The following is a 17,556-nucleotide window of genomic DNA, read 5'->3' on the forward strand; positions in this document are numbered from 1 at the left end:
TATCTTCACATTTTATGAGACCAGAAATCAGTAGCCTTGCTGGAAGCAAATTTGAGTTGTGAATTTTTTAAGGGTATGTGATAATGGGAGATGGCTATTTAGGTGAAGCACAAAGCCATTCTATTTCCATGTGGTCCACCCCCTTCTTTCACACAATACATCGGAAATAGAGGTTTGTCTTGTTCTTTATCCCCCCAAAGAGAAGGCTGGCCTGAATTTCCACTTTAGATGATTTCTTTGAGTGCCAAGAGATTGTTTCAGCCAAAGAAACTAATCTGCAGATAGGTCTGCCCCCTGCACAATGCCCAGCATCAGGGGCAAAGGCTTTAATTAAAATGGAAGAGTTGGTAATTTCTGACCTCTCTGGGAAGCTTAAAGTTGATGTGGTTTGAATGAAAGTAATGACTTTTACTTAAAATGCAAATATTAATGCGAGAACCAGGGACTGACTTTTGGTGCAAGCAAAAGAGATTGTAATTTCGTTTTCATGTCTTTTCCCTTAAAGAAATGGCCCTTTTCTTCCCTGACACTCTGTCATATGTACATTTAACATGTAAGGTCCTTTTGTCTCCTTGCATTTCCTTGCAGTTGGCAATTTGTCTTTTTAAACTCTTAAAAGCAGTGCATGTGTGAGGTATTAATAAATTTGAAAAAGTCATAAGGATTTGCTTTTGTTGTTCATATTACTTGGATGACATAAATCTGTTTCAGAAGTTGTTTTCCTTCCAGGTTGGTTGTCTGGATGGCATTTGCGCACTGTCTCCGTAGAGACTCCATTTGTACACAGGAAGTGGAAATGATCGCATTGTGAAAAGGACACGTATTTACCATAACATTTGTATGTTCCCAAAGAAAGTTTTAATATTTAAAGTAATGTGTATTGCTCTTGGGCTAAGTAGTCTCATCTAATCAGCAAGTATTGCAGTGAAAAAAATCATGCATTTGAATGTTGATAAGATGTTAACGGGTAGCTGGAAATGTGGTCAATTATGCCAGTATATGAATATATAAGTATAAAAGCATTTCAGATCAGTGTGCTTTTTACTAATTACAATCATTGTGAGTAGAAAGTATACTTATTGAGAAATTACAATGGCTTGAGCATTGTGAAGTTATTACTTTTATGTTAAGGGAAAATTGGTTGTAAAAATAAAAAAATGAAAACCATCCATACTTTCTCTACCCATGCTTGATTTTCCACCTCTTACTTATATACTTACAAATATTTACATAATCTTAATCACAGTACATAAACAATTTTCAGTTTAGCATTTTCCGTTCAACATTCAGTATGTAGGAAGCACTTTTTCAATCTCCAACTGAACATAAGGGCATCCCGTGGCTTCTTTAACCAGCCTCTTGTCCAACATGTAGCTACCTCCCTGAGTTGTTGTTTCTAGCTCAATGCTGCAATGAACATCTTTGCTCAAATCTAAGTTTAACATTTTGTGGAAATATTTTTGTTTGCTTGGTTTTAGAATAAATTGGAAGGAGTGAGGTTACGATGTCAACTTTCAACCAATTTCTGTGGGTAAGGGGTTGAGAGGAGCCAAGTGGGGGAAGACGCTGTGGGTTACTCAGTATGCCCCACCTTGAGGTAGAGGTGAGTATGCCAGGAAAAAAGGAGAGGACTCACTAGCAGGGCTGGATCCTGAGCTGAGGCAGAGGAATTATAGGGGGCCTGAGAGCATTCTGATAGCTGCCTCTTTCTCTTTCTCAACCAACATCATTTGGAAGTGGTGTTGGGTTTGAATCAGTCTAACTGGAAGGGTGGCTCCACACTCTTCTCACTGAGAAGTGGACTGCCTTTGGAGCTTTTACTGTCTGCCTGAAGCTAGGGTTGGCTTGTGGGTGGGAAAGGCATTGGACCCCGTTCAGGCAGCCCAGGAAAAGCTGCAGGAGAGCAGAGGCAATAAGGAAGACCAGGCAATAGAGAAACAGAGAAATGATGAACTAAGATGTCTCTGCCATCATTCCTGAATGAGGTGGGATTTTCCAAAGCACTGTTTTTCTTCACCCATACACAAGGACAAAGACAGTACCTGGAGGGCAGTCAGTCCTTCTGTCAAAATTAGAGGCTGGCAGCGCTGAGGAGAAAAACTGGCCTTTAATGAAGAAAATTGCTAATAAGACTCAAATCCCAACATCTCTCATCACTAATGGCTTTACAGCAGACTTATCATTTGCTTCCCTTTTCTTTTTAGCTAATGGGTTCTTACTAGTTTTGTCAAGCTGCAATTAAATAATCCAGTGAGCTCTGCCTTTGCTGGGAAGAATCTTTTGGAAAGAAATGTAGTATTTTAGCAAAGAGAAGAACTCCAACCATGAAACAGGCCACATTATGAGATTTCCAATTTGGATGTGATTTTGTTGTCTAGGAATCCAGGGCTTTGAGTAGATTGATGGTGGTAGGTAATGTGATACATTCTTCTAAGGGAACAAATGAAACTTTGAAAGCCCACTTCCGCTGGCTTTGAGCTCACACTGGTACTGCTTTGTCTTTTCACTAATTACCTGTCTGTTGTGCTTTTCACCAGCCCAGGCTCTGTGGCCACATTCAGCATCCTGCAGGTGTTTAATGGTTCTTTTTTCTCTTTTTGACTGTAGCAGTATTCTTAACTTTACCACTACTCCTTACCTCCAAAAAACTAACAAAACTGGAAACTGTATACAGATTTTAGTAATCAACATATTTATCTGCAAAAAACTGTACCAGTCTGCACTCCATCATTCTCAGAACCATGCAGCAGCTGAACAATGCTGTTGAAATCATCTGGCACAGGTCCACATAGGTCTCTATTTCACTGTCCTACCAATCTCCCAGGCAAACAAGACTCCAGGTAACCCGTGATTAAAACTTATAATACAACCTGGAAATGGCTACAAATGTATTTCAAAATCACACTCCAGTACCTTTATATGTCTGTAATATCATTCATGTTCCATTAACAATTTTAAACCCATTTAAAGGCCTTGAAAGTGTTCAAGGACTGTTTTAGAAGCATGGTTTTCTTGCTTTGGGCACAATAAGGGGATGAAAAATGTGATAAAGAAGGAAAATGAGACAGAGGGATTTATATCATATCCTGTAAACAAGTTGCAATTTGCCTTGCGTTCTCTGAAAATCATTTTGCCTTTGTGGCTAATCCATGAAGGCAAACCATCATTGCAGGAGCTTGGCTGGGCCCCAACTGTAAGTAAAGGCAAAGCAGAACCAATGCCTGGAGAAGAAAGAAATCAGCCCTGAGCAAAGGAAAGGGATAGGCGATGGGAATTAGATAGTGATGGATTCAAGGAGAATGCACATCAGAGCAGTGCAGATTCAGAGTTCAGGATTGGTGCACTTGCTGGTGAGACACGTTAAGCATTATATGGACTGCAGTTTTTCATAGGCGCTGCCTCATTTGATTCTCACAGCAACCCTAATAAATATCACGTTCATTTTGTACACCGAGAAAAAGAGAGTCATTTTAGCTTTAAACAAATTAGACTGACTTGCTCAATATCACACAGCCAGATGGTGGTGGAGCTGCACTTGGGATCTGAACTTGTTACTGGTGGTGCTCTTTTCACTCTACCATCCTGCCACAGGTAGCAACTTGGGAGTTAAAACTGTAGGGTTCTTTAAAGGTGTGGGAAGTTCAGGTGGGCTCCCTGTTGAGCAAAGTAGTAGAAGAAAGATAGAACTAAGACGAGGTCAATTCTCCATGCTGGGTGTGGACCATTCAATACAGGCAGAAACCCATAGTCCTGCTGATCCTACAGGATGTGGAGCTTTATTTGTTCAACTGCTTTGCCTGCTTGCATGCAACTTGGGCTCTGATCAGTCCTCGGGCTTGCATATGATATCTTTTGTTTGCTTATGATATCTGACTTGGGAAGATCTCTTTTGATAGCTTATTAAGGAGGCTCTATCTAGCATGGGAGAACCAGAGATAAAGCCTTCTGTTGGAGATACTATGAGTGCCAACTCCCAGGAGGGGGAGGGGGGGCACTGTCCCAAGATCCTCATGGCAGGGAAGTGGGAGGGTGAGACAAGGCAGGGGATCTAAGCTTTCCATCACAGTTGATCCTTGTATTGTTCTCTCTGCTGACCCATTCTTATTTTGAGGACAATTAAATATATTACGCACCCTATGCTTCAAGATCCCAGTGTTTTAACTTTAACTTTCTTCTTTAACTGTGTTTTCTAATCCTGAAATTATGTTGGCTTTATAACTTTGGGCAAGTCACTAAACCTATGTGAAACTTCACCCCACGTAATCCTCAGGAGTGTGGGGAAGTGTTTTTAATGAAAGTACTACTTTGCACTTAACGGTCACTGGCTAAGTTTCCAAGGGTTTAAAATGCTTTCTCTTTCATAGTATTTGCTTCTGCTTTTCCTTCCCAGAGTCGAAAACATGCAAGCAAAGTCCGACTGTATTACATGCTTCACCCCAGGGATGGCGGGTGTCCTGCCAAGAGGCTCCGGTCAGAAAATGTGAGTATCTGGCACCATCCGATAACCTTAGATGATTTGTTCCATTTGCTAAGAACTTTGCAAGTCTAGGAAGTATAGTCATGTCCACCTTAGCAGAAAAGCTAAGTGAGTAGAAATTATTCTCATTAAATACTACAGAAAATGTTACATGTAAGCAAGTCTTTTCCCTTTTTCCCGCCCAAACTTGCCAGTATGGTGTTGGAGAACTTTGTGATGATTCCACACTAGGGCAGAGCCGAGAAAGAATGTACAGAAGGAACAGAGAGCAGCTGGCTAAGGGAAGGCAGGAGCCATCAGAAGATAAACAAAAGTAGGAAGGATGGCCTAAGGAGAAAACCTGCCAGAAATATCAGATACTTTGCTATTAACATATTTTATTTTTCCTTTGGTGTCTAAAACTGAATGCCAATTCGTTCCTTTGTAAATACTGTGCACATCTTGCAAATAAAAATACTGAGGGTTTTGATCAGTGCCCCTCTCCCTGAGGGAACATTTACTTGGGAATAAAATGACAATTAGGAAGTTGCTTTGAGGATGTAAGGTCAGAGCAAAGGGTTTACTTCAGCCAGGCCAAAGCAGGGACTGGTAAATAAATATTCCTTCCTCCCAGTAGGGCTTACTTTTCCTAATGAGTGGAATATTCATATCCATCCATTGCAGAGGTCCTCTGTGATAAACACTGCAGATGAAACAGAAATCGCTTGTCCTTTGAGCACTGAGGAGGCTGCAGGCATAGAATTTATGCCCTACACTCTTGCTTATGCTTGTGATTCCTTTCTCCTTCTGCTGCCTTATAGATGGCAGTCTTCTTTCCTTATTAAAAATTAATATATGATCATTGAAGACACTTGACAAGAACCACACTTGTGTGTTCTTCACAAGAGAAAAAGAGAGAACAAGAGAACTGTGGATGACCATGAGTAGTGAGCATCAGGGCTGGTGTTAACGAATTCCAAGCACGCCTCTTACATCGCACACGAGCTATTCATGCGCAGGCTAATCTGGAACACTGTGGAGTTGTCTTTACTGCCTTGGTGAAGCAGCATTTAGAGCTTATTAGAGGGAAAAGATGTCACAAAAACTTTTCAAGCTGCTAAGAAGTGGGACAGAGACTGGTTCTGTCAGCTCTTAGCCTTATGACCTTGGGCAAATAATTGATCTCTCTCAACCTGTTTCCTCAATGAGACTATAATAATCACCCTTTCCTCACTGGGCTTCTGTGAGGTGTACTGTTATATGCAAAGTACTGAGGAAAGAGAGATGAATAAGGCCCAGATTTGCCTTAAAGAAACTCAGAGTGGAGTGAGGGAGATCAACATTGTATAAAAAAAAATTACTGTAATTGCACAGTGTAGGTGTTTAAGATTCTACACAAAATCCCATGGAGACAAAGGGCAAGTTATCCATGCCAGGAAGAGTTGCTTGGGGATGGTGTTACTGAGAGTTGGCATTTGAGGTGGGGTCCTTGGGCTTGAATGGATGGTACCAGTTGGAGGAGGTGGGGGGTAGGGGAGGAGACAGGTGCATTCTTGGGTGTATTCCTATCAAAATAACTTATTAAACCTCAGGAGTGTTGACCTGAGCCAGCTTTCATGTAGTATAAGAATCTTGTAGCTACAGCAGAGTCCTGCTTTCCATCTTTCCATTAGTGGAGAGGACAGAATTAGTTCCTTTTCTCTGAAATTATCCAGCAATGATGCCCATGTCACTTCATTCAGTAGCTTTTTCATGTCTTATCATAATAGTCAAAAACAATAGGGTTCATATACATTTGACAATTAGCTCTTGGAACACAGATTATTTTCTATCTGCTCAAGTTCTAATCATGAATGTTGTACTTACTTATGTCTGAGCTCCTAGGGAGGGCTTGACTGGGCAGACAGAAGGGGGACACTGGGACTCAACTGGTGTTACTTGAGGACATGGTCTCTGCCATTCTGGTCAGACCCATGATTTACCCACTCACGCCCTGGTTCTGCCAGTAGCACTGGGAATGATTTATGGAGGGGAAGATGTTTGGATTTTTAGAGCAGGAAGTATTTGCAAAGATTCTTTACCAAAGACCCCTTTGAGAACTTTTTCCTCTGGTGTATCCTGAGTTTTGAAAACTTGGATCTACTAATGGTCTGGTTTTTTTTAATGTTTATTTATTTATTTTGCAAGAGTGGACAGGAGAGGCAGAGAGAGCATATGTGCGTGTGTAAGCAGGGGAGGGGAAGAGAGAGAAGGAGAGAAAGAATCTCAAGCAGGCTCTGTGCTGTCAGTGCAGAGCCCAACATGGAGCTCTAACTCACAAACCATGAGATCATGACCTGAGCTGAAATCAAGAGTCAGACACTTCATCAACTGAGCCACCCAGACATTCCTGCCAACGATTTATTTATTAAATCATATTCTATAGCTTTCTGTAATCATAGTATAAGACCAAATCAGTAAACAGGAAAAGCAACATAATGACTCTACTTTTTGAAAGAGATTGTTGATGATTTTATGAGGGTTTGTTTGTGCATCATTTCATAGGTAAATACATCATTTACCTTAGGCATTTTGACATGCTGGATATAGCATGGAAGCCACCCCAGTCCCTCACTGGGGCTGTGAAAGTTGAAACTGGTAATTATTTGGCCAACTTTCTTTTGTACAGACTCATACCTTAGGGTTGAAAGGCTTAATATGCAAATAAACAATGGCCAGCCATATGGAAATAAAACTTTGATACACCTGAAGCTAATATAACATTGGGTTTCAACTATACTTTAACTAAAATAAATAAATAAATAAATAAAATAAATAAAATAAGTAAATAAATAAATAAGTAAATAAATAAATAAATAAATAAAAATAGAACTTTGACCCATAACCTATAGCAACCATCCTGGGAGTCCAACCCATTAGTATATAGAAAACAGCCCCAGAAGCCTGCCTAAGTTAAACTTGTAGGAAGTCAGACCGTTATCTCTAGTAACAATCCAGGAAGCCAAACCATAACTCCTGTAACAATAGGCCCCAAATGGTCTGGACTTGATTAATACTTGATAGCTTTCCTAATTTTTGTCCCTGCTCCCTGTTTGGAACCAGCCAGAGAAAGCCAAATAGGCACTCCTAAACAATCACATAGGATGTCCACCTCTAGTTCGCCTACCTACAGCTTCCGCACACAAGCAGTCTCCAATCAGGGCATACCTGAGTCCTCCCCTTTATTCCGTTACAAAGCTTTCCCACTTATCCATTTGCCTTGGAGTCTTCTCCAAGGCCAGTGATGGTGACTGACATTCTTGCTCTAGTAAGCTCTAAATAAATAGCCTTTCTTTTTCTCATTTGGTTGGTCTTGTTTATTTCCACAGGGCTATAAAATGGGGATAAAAATAACATCAGTATACAGGTTTAGCATAAGGTCCAAATAAGATAACTTATTTATTTAGCACTTTATTTTCAAAGCTCTTTCTACCTGCATTATTATTATTGATTCCCTCTCCACAAATACCCTGTGTCTTAGAAGAATGTAACACTCTGTTCCACCTGCCTCTCCATCCTTGCACATCCTCCCCACTGCCCTGCTTCCTGGGACTGTGACAGGTTTGTAGCCCAGTCTTGGCTGGAAATAGTTTCATGGCCACGCTGACTACCCAACAAAGTGAGTGACTTCCAAAAACAGAGAAAACTTGTTTCTGAGTCTCCAGTCCCTGAATGCACCTGAACCTTGGCCCCACAGTGATCCCTAAAACTGATAGGGCTGATAAGTAATGGCAGCCATCCCTCCCTCCCTACTTCTTAGCCCTCTGAGAATATGCAGTAACTCCAAGTCTACATACACATGAACACAAGTGCCTATGATTATTCCCAGGGTCAATTGTCATTTCTACTCCAGGTTGTTTGACTTTGTTGTTGCTTTTCAAAAACTTAAAATTCATTTCTGCCTCCTAACCTGGTATTTCCAGCTTTTTAAATTCCCCCTTCATGTGCTTCAAATGCTCATTTGGATCTTCTATGTTTTTTTTTTTCCCTGAAATCTTAGAGCAAGACATTTTCCTCCTGAGGCCACAGAGTAAAATTAAATGCGAAATAAATTGTTATAGTTGATTGCCTTAGAGAAATTTTCTGTAATCTTGTGAGCATTAGAGCCAAAAAGGAACGTAGAGCACATCTAGTTCATTGAGAGTCTCAGGTTTTCAAGATACTTTTTAGTATCTTCTCACTTGCTTTGGAAAAAAAAATGTCTACTTAAGAAACAACATTTTTAAGTAAAAGGATGATTTAATTTTACCTTTAATTTTATTCTGTAAGGATAAGTAACTGCCAACAAAAACCACCAGTCAGTATTAAGTACATAGTGTTTTTACATCGAGTTAATAGAATTCCTCCTAAGTGGAAAAACTTGACATTTGGTTGGTGTAATCAAGCTTCTCACTTTTAAACACTTACATGATTTCCTATAGGTATGGAATATTTAGCAGAGCTGGAGCACCTCCAGGATCAGTTTCATGGGTCCCTAAAATCCTGGGTTCCAGGTCAGGAGGACTATCTAATCCGACTGTTCTGTGATGAAGGTGAAAAAAAGGTCCAAAGAAGTACCATGACTTGCCCAAATTGGTCAGGCCTGAGGCTGAGACCCTCCCTGCTTCCCTAAGTTCTATTCCTAGGCTTCTCCCACATATCTTGAAATTCTGTCTTATATTTAGACATTGAAGCCATTGCTGGGTCCAGAGCCAGAGAGCACTGCTGTTCTGGGGCAAAGTAATAATAGCTGGTGCTTAGCAGGTACCTCCTACTTATATTCTAAATGCTTTACATACATTAACACATTTAATCCTCACTCCTGTATAGGGCGGAGACTATCATTATCCCCACTTTACAGAAAAGTAAACTGAAATAGAGAAATTAAGTCACTTGACTCTGGTCATACCGCTGGCAAGTGGCAAAGACAAGGCTGGGGAAAGACAAAACAAAATGAAACAAAATTCCTCTGGTTCTGCAAACTAGCTCACCATGCCACTTCCTGAGATAGGTGGTAATCAGCTAGTAAGGACATGGGCCCTTCCCCAGGAGAGATCAGGACCTAGTTCAGGTTGGGGGTGATCCAATGTGTGGTCACGTTTTTTAAGACAGTGTGGTGGCTGTGCAGGTGCTCCCATGGATACGGGTGCTCCCACAAGACATATCCCAGGGTGTCATCTAGCACACTGGAGGGGTCCCCAACCTTTCCTGGTGGGATGGGGCAGGACAGAGTTGCCTGGAAAAAGTGACGCTGAACTGATTCTTGAGGGATACACGTGGGTGAGCCCAGTGAATGGGGGGGCAAAGTGCTCTTCTGAGTGTGGAGCCAAAATGAGTAATGTCTTCAGCGAAGCAAAATTCAAAGGTATTTCTAGAGTATAAAATGCTGGTGGGAGGCTGTGTTACTTTCCCAGGATGGCTGTAACAAATTACCACAAACTGGGTGGCTAAAAACAACAGAAATTTATTTTCTCACAGTCCTTGAGGCTCCAAGTCTGAATCAAGGTGTAGGCAGGGCCTCTCTCTGGAGGGTCTGATTGAAAATCGGTTCTGTGCTTCTCACCTCGCTGCTCGTGGTTGCTGGCAGCCTTCGGTGTTCCTTGGCTCGAGCTGCATCATGCCTGCCCACTTTTGTCATCACCTGATCTCCTTCTTGCATGTATCTTCATGTGTTCTCTTCTCTTCTTATAAGAACGACAGTCATCCGAGTGACAGCTGCTATAATAATCCAGTGTGACCTCATTGTAATTAATCTGCAAAGACCCTATTTTCAAATGTCTCCTGTTGGAGGTGGACGACATGAATTTGGGGGACACAGAATGCACTCAGTAGAGCAGTGGAGACCAAAGTGAAGCGTGGGGTGGTGGGGAAAGGCCCGCACGTCTGCTGCGTACAATATTAATGTTTACTTTGTCAACGTTTTCTGCTTTGTCAAGTGGTCTGCAGCTAAATTCATGAGCAGTTAGCAAAGATAGGTACATTTACCCATCAAAGCTGTGTGCTTTGGCCTCCAGCTGTGTGTTTAGAGCTACAAGTGGGGATTTTGTCCCTGGCTCAGCTACATATATTAGTTTTACAACTTTGTTTTGGACTTTCTAAACCTTAATTGCCATGGTTATAATCAGGGCCTATAAATGCTGCCATGCCTACCTCTCAGAGTTGTTCAGGACTCAAATAAAAGCTTCCTGTTTGTGGATCTGCATGATAAATGGTAAAGTGTGTGTGTGTGTGTGTGTGTGTGTGTGTGTGTGTGTGTGTGTGTGTGTGAGTGCGTAGCGTTCATTAATAGAGTTTTACATTTTTTGTCTATTGGTTCTGATCGTTAGTCTCTTGTGCGATATACAACTTCTCTAGTCCAGTTAGGGGCAAGCCTGCTGTGTTCATGGAGAACACCTGAGGAAAGATTAGGGCACCAATAAGTGTGAGGTGGTGTTTATTGATGTGTCTTAAAACAAGGGTCAGAAAATAGCTGCTGGCCAAATGTAGCCATGGCCTATTCTTGTAAAGTTTGCGAACTAAGAACGGTTTTTACATTCTTAAATGTTTGGGGGAAAAACCAAAAGAAGAATGTACTGTCAAGTGAAAAATACATGAACTTCACCTTTTAATGTCCATAGACATAATCTTAGGAACATGGCCACGCTCAGTCCTTTACAGCTTTATGCACAGGGCAGCGGCAGAGCTGGGCAGTTGCGATAAACTGTATGTCCCACAAGCCTAAACTGTTTCCCCTGTGTCCCTTCACAGAAAGTGTGCTGGCCCCCATGTGAAGTGGACAGATTTGGTGAAGGAAGGGGGGCGTTATCACTCCTCTTTTTGCGCATCTGTCTACTCACAGGGATGACACATTTGGGTCATTCCTTACTCTTTTTTTTTAATAATTTTTTTAAATGTTTATTTATTTTTCAGAGAGAGGGCAGCGGGGGTGGGGGTGGGCAGAGAGAGAGGGAGACACAGAATCTGAAGCAGGCTTCAGGCTCCGAGCTGTGAGCACAGAACACGATGCGGGGCTCAGACCCACAAACTGCAAGATCATGACCTGAGCTGAACACAGATGGTCAACTGACTGAGCCACCTAGGCTCAGAATGACCTAAGTCATTCCAGACTCTTCAAGCTGCCTTGCCCTCTGTTCCTTTTGAGTTTTGGTTTATTAGGGGCCAGAAAGTTGAAGGTTTTGGCCAGTAGGAAGTATCATTCCAAACTCCTGAGCGAGAATCAACACTCTTGCTGTTCTGCTTTGGTTTTTTTCAGTGCAGATTGCTTGAAATTTAGGAAGGGGTTACGTTATAAGAATTTGTTTGAAGTCTGCAACACTGTGGACACAATGAGGACACCAGGTTTTTTATGCCATCGGCACAGCAGCACCAGTTTATGGTAACCCAAGACTCTGGACTTTTTTTGAGATAACCCTGATTTAGAATACTTGTTCTTGTCACTACAAATCAGTGGTATGTCCTGGAAAGTCCAATAATTCCTCTCCAAACTGTACCCAAAAGTGGAATCGAGATTCCAAATACACAGATAATAATTTAAAGGAAAAAAACAACAACCCAGCTGCTCATTAATGCGAATGTGCAGTATGGCACTTGGCTCTACATGACTCTCTGGGCCCCATACTAGGTCTCTAGCTTGGCACTGTGGTTCTGAAACTCATTTATGCTAAAATATATAGCATAGTTACTACTTCTATCTAAAATCTGATCCAGAGGGGAGGAAAAAAAGGATTCCCCCAAAGGCAGCTATGAAAATAACTTTTCCCCCACAACAGAGGTAGTGTAGTCGGTCTTTGATTTTACTGCTAACACATCATTGGATATATTCTCTTGTTAGCTGGCCACGAATGAAGCCCTCTTTATGTGTCAAGCCCGATACTAAATACTTGATAGATATTTTATTTGAACTTTACAAATGCAAGTAGGAATCTTTACTGCCTCTATTTTAAAAGGGATGACGCCTGAAGCTTAGGTCAAATATCTTATGTAAACTCACAGACCTTGTTGTGAATGATACAGCCAAGGTTCAAACACAATACAGTTTGGCTCTAGAACTCCATATTACTATGTATTCTTCATTTATTCCCTTTTTATTTATTTTTTTAATTTTTTTTTCAATGTTTATTTTTGGGACAGAGAGAGACAGAGCATGAACGGGGGAGGGGCAGAGAGAGAGGGAGACACAGAATCGGAAACAGGCTCCAGGCTCTGAGCCATCAGCCCAGAGCCTGACGCGGGGCTCAAACTCACGGACCACGAGATCATGACCTGGCTGAAGTCTGACGCTTAACCGACTGCGCCACCCAGGCGCCCCATTTATTCCCTTTTTAAAAGAAATGTTAATTGACTTCCTACTGAGAGTCAGGTACTTTGTTGATTGCGAGAATTTAATGATGAAGGAAACACGTGCAGTTGGTATTGACAGAGTTTATAGGGTAGTGGGGGAAACGGCCATTTTTTTTTTTAAATCATACAAATACACAAATGAAAGAAAGTAATGGAAAAGCACAAAATGGGGAGATCATAGGTCTTTGGGATCAGAGAAACCCTCCCTGAACAAATGATGCTTCGGCTGTGTCTGAAAGGTGAGGATGGTTTAACTAGTCAAAGAGGCAAGGGAAGGCCGAAGAATGCCAGGCAGAGGGGACGGCATGGTCAAAGGCCCTGCAGTCAAAGAAATCACAGCACACTTAAGGAAGAAAATGAAAGCCAGCGTTGCTGGTGTTCAGAGACGGAAGCTGGCAGTGATGTCAGATGCAGAGAATGGATTAATGGAAAAAGGAGCAGAGGTGAATGGTTGAGCGTCAGGCTTTCAATAGGCCACTGAGAGGATGGCTGTGGATGAGGCTAATGACAACAGCAAACAATGAGAAATACATAAATTCGAGGGATAATTAAGTCAGTAAAAATGGATCAATTGGATAATAGATGTGAAGCAGAAGAAGGTTTCCAAATGGCTTCCAGTTCAGAACTTGCACTGGGTGGCTGTCGCCTCTCCTGCAGCCACAGTAGTCTTCTTCCTCCTTAAGGGCCAGAGAGCAGGGAGATCTGAGCATGGGGAAAAGATGTGAGGAAAACCCTTTCTCGAGGTTGTTCCATATTAATCCAGGCTGAGGGGAACTGAAGTTGCATAGAGGTAAATTTGCCTCCAGTGCAGGGGTAGAGGACAGCCAGTGACTGGTGGACTTTTGTCTTCAGAGTTTCTTCCCAGTGAAGGTTTTCTACATTTCTAATGGGGAGGGTGAAGCCATGCCAGTGGCCAGGCCAGGAGTTGGATCCCACAGAGGCACAGGCTAGAGGTTCTCTACAGGTGGTTCTCTACAGGTGTTGTCCAGTGTCAGGACAGTGTGCTGAATGAATTCAAGGCTGTCACCAAGTGCCAGGCTGGGGAGAGGATAGTATCAATACCCTGGAGGACTTCTAGAGAGAGATGCCGAAGTTGTCGGTGGTTAAACCATGTGCATCCAGTAGGAAGACCGGGGCTATTTAAGGAGATGGAACAGCTCAGATGTGGTCTTTTTTTTTTTTTTTCAACGTTTATTTATTTTTGGGACAGAGACAGAGCATGAACGGGGGAGGGGCAGAGAGAGAGGGAGACACAGAATCGGAAACAGGCTCCAGGCTCTGAGCCATCAGCCCAGAGCCTGACGCGGGGCTCGAACTCACGGACCGCGAGATCGTGACCTGGCTGAAGTCGGACGCTTAACTGACTGCGCCACCCAGGCGCCCCTCAGATGTGGTCTTAAGACCTAGATCCAGTGACTCCCAGTGGGTCCATCCTATTCCTCCTTAGTTGGAAAGGCAGAGATGGTAAGACCCACAGTTTTAGACTTCATGAGGGCAAGGGCCTTAACTTATTAATCTTTATACCCCTTCCCACAGGGGCATTTCATAAATTACTGTTCATATTTTCATGATAAGATATTATCTTATTTTTTTTCTTTAAATTAATTATGATTAAAAAATAGTTTTAATTAAAAAAACTATCATTTGTATGGAAAATCATACAGAGTATTACCATGAAATTATATTTTGGTTATATCCCTATAAAAGTGCCTTTCTTAAAAGAAGATTTTGTGAAATTGGGTTTAAGAAAATCTGAGAACTATGGACACTGTTTCAATGAGAATCTTCTCCAGGTTCTTGGTCTCATGTGGGTGATCTTCAAACAGGAAACACGTAAGGAAAGGGGGAGGATTTGGGAGATCATGCTGTCATAGCACAGGCTGGTCTCCCCAGCAGGTGGTTCTGGTGGGGACCCACATGTTCAGGCTCCATCTGGCCAGTCTGTAACCACCCTGCCCTGGCAGACCTGCTCACTTATTTAGCTTCCTTCTCACTGGCTGCTCTGAGATGAACTGTTGTCTGTCTTTTCTTGTCTGCCCTTGAGGCTTGACCCTATTTTGCCACATATCAAGGCTGTTTGTGCAGAAGTTGAGGCGTAGCTAATGGAGGTAAATGTCCTTCCTGGATCCCCACCCAATTTCAGCCATAAGAAAAAAGGAAACTGATAGAAAGTTCTTCTCTGTAGGATATTTTGGTGTTGCCTCCAGAGTAAACAGGTGGATCATACTTACTGGATGATGCGAAACATGGAAGAGTAGAGGTCAAATGCCTTAACATGTGTCTTTCACTTTGCACACCAAATGGGCTCTTGAACACAAATCAAAGTATGTTTTTGTTTAGGGTAGTTAATAAAGGAATTCTGGGGATGACAGACCTCTCTAATGTCAGCTCTGAGATGTCAGCCTATATGTTGGGTTTCCTTTCAGAGGGCCAGCAGGGGTTTCCAGAAGCCTCTACCCAGCTTAATGCAGCTTGATGGCTCACGAACATGTGGCAGCTGGGTTCTTGGGCTCTTTGCCCTGTCTGCTGTGTTTCCTCTTTTCAGGTGTCTGCCTCTCAAGCTATCTTTCCTGTGTCAGTATTTTCCCCTGATACGTAGATTTCCTTGATTCACATCCTAGAGTCTCACAAAACCTAAGTTTGTTCTTCTCTGAAATCCCAACTCTTTCCTGAAAATTTTTACCACCCACTTTTAATCATTTTAAAATGGGGTCCATTTATCTCCATCTCTTCCCTGGCTACAGGGAGGGGTGTGAGAGGGTGTTCCCTCCCTTCTTTCCTTTGTCCTACACAGCACAGTGAATCTTTACTCTCTAAGGCTATGTCATAAATTATGCCTGCTGTCTTCCCATTAGGCGACCCCACGTGCCCTCTCTGTTTCTCCTTAGTCACCTATGGACATTCCTCATGCTCAGAATATTATTCTTGCAGAACAAAGAAGTCTGTTTCCTTCACTACATTCTGGTTTGTGACTGTTTGGCTTTGTTTGGGTTGATATGTTCTTTTAGAAATATATATTTTTTCTTCTTGCCCTAGAAGCAGCCAAGGGTTGTGCCGTTAGAATACAAGTTACATTTATAACTTCATGTGACCTGGATTTGGTGCAGGTAATGCTGAGACAATGATGAATGTCCCCTGATACACACCAGAAAGCCTAGAGAAAATACATTTGAAAAATAGGGATGATGCCCTGAGTTCTACTAATTTGAAGTAAAATGTCTTTTTGGACTTGGATCCGGCAAATCTTTCTCATGTACCTGCCCCCGATCACAGACGATATTGGGAGCTCTGCCTATGTGGTCTTAGGTAATTCTCAGAGAATTTTATTGTGTGAGCATTACCAATGCCCACTTTGTAAATGAGATAAAGAAGGTTCAGAGAGGAATAGAAGCATACAAAACTAGAGGTCATCTAACTCTAGGGCCTTGTCCACCCAGCCACATCTCTGTGGCTGCCTTTGGTGCATTTCATTTCACTTCTGGCTCAGCCATTTCACATATCAGTGACATTAGTAGTTCTAGGTTCCTATAGGACACTCTTTATGGGAGTGGCTCAATGAATTCTTCTACTCAGGGCTCCAGTGAGCTAGGACAATATTCACTGGGCCATCCTAATCCTGTTCATTTCTTCTCAGGTTCCTACTGAGGGCTGATGGCCTTACAGACATATTGAAAATCTGAGAGGTGGTTACTATGGTGCCACTCAATTCAGTGTCATGTAAAGGAATAGTGCAGGCGTTGGGGACTGCCCTGGGATTGAATATGGCCTCCAATTCCTGCTAGTGGGGTAGGCTTTGTCAAGTTCCTTGATTTTTCTAAGACTTAGTTTTGTCATCTGAAAAATGGTGGCAATAGCCCATTTATCCATGACTACTGTGAAGGATGAAAATGATCATGTAAATGCAAAGCAGGGAGCACAGGGCCTGGGAGGTGGGTGTCTAACAACTGTCACTTGTTCCTCCTTTCCTTTTTTTATGTTTATTTTTGAGAGAGAGAGAGAGAGAGAGAGAGACAGAGAGAGAGGGAGACATAGAATCTGAAGCAGGCTCCAGACTTTGACCTGTCAGCACAGAGCCTTATGCGGGGCTTGAACTCACAAACCGTGAGATCATGACCTGAGTCAAAATCGGACACTTAATTGAGCCACCCAGGCACCCTACACTCCTTCCTCCTTTCTAATGCACTGGGTAAGGGTTGTATTTCCTTCTGATACTATATTTAACTGGGAGAAAACACAACAAGCTGGTTAGAGTGAGCTGGCGGGGGAAATTCATAGGTCTGTATTCTAGGACTAAATAAATGCTGCTGAAAGAGATGTTTTCAGTAGAAGCCCTAAGTAATTGCCAAGGAACCAGAGAAACTGTGAAAATATTACAGTGTTCAATAACATTCTTGTTTTAAAGAACCTAAACTAATACAAAGAGGGAAAAATATGGTGTTGGCATTAGCACATTGGAGTGTTGCTTGGAGGAACGCGTACGTCTTGTCATTACTTGGCTGTTGTCCAATGCCAATATTTCAGTCTGGCTGGAAGAGAGTCAGATATTTGGAGCAGCTCTGGGTGATAGAACGTACTCCCCTCGGCCACATGCACGGTGCTGTTGCTCATATTCCCCTCCCTCCTGCTCACAGGTGGCATCATGCAGTCATGGCACAGTGACTTTAATAGATATTAAAAATGTGGCTGTTTGAGCGTGTCATTCTCTAAACCCTATCGAAACTCTCTATGGAGCATATGTGAGT

General features: G+C 42.3%; 1 protein-coding gene across 1 annotated transcript in view; it reads left to right on the forward strand.

The window, feature by feature from the left end:
• The window catches only part of ZMAT4 (zinc finger matrin-type 4), a 347,902-nt gene that overhangs the window by 115,900 nt on the left and 214,446 nt on the right, over nt 1-17,556 (forward strand). Inside the window, exon 3 of the mRNA XM_047856658.1 lies at nt 4,391-4,480. Coding sequence (XP_047712614.1) covers nt 4,391-4,480 — 90 coding nt within the window. The remainder of the gene's footprint in view (nt 1-4,390; nt 4,481-17,556) is intronic.

This window comes from Prionailurus viverrinus, chromosome B1, assembly GCF_022837055.1.
Source record: "Prionailurus viverrinus isolate Anna chromosome B1, UM_Priviv_1.0, whole genome shotgun sequence".
NCBI classification, from domain to species: domain Eukaryota; kingdom Metazoa; phylum Chordata; class Mammalia; order Carnivora; family Felidae; genus Prionailurus; species Prionailurus viverrinus.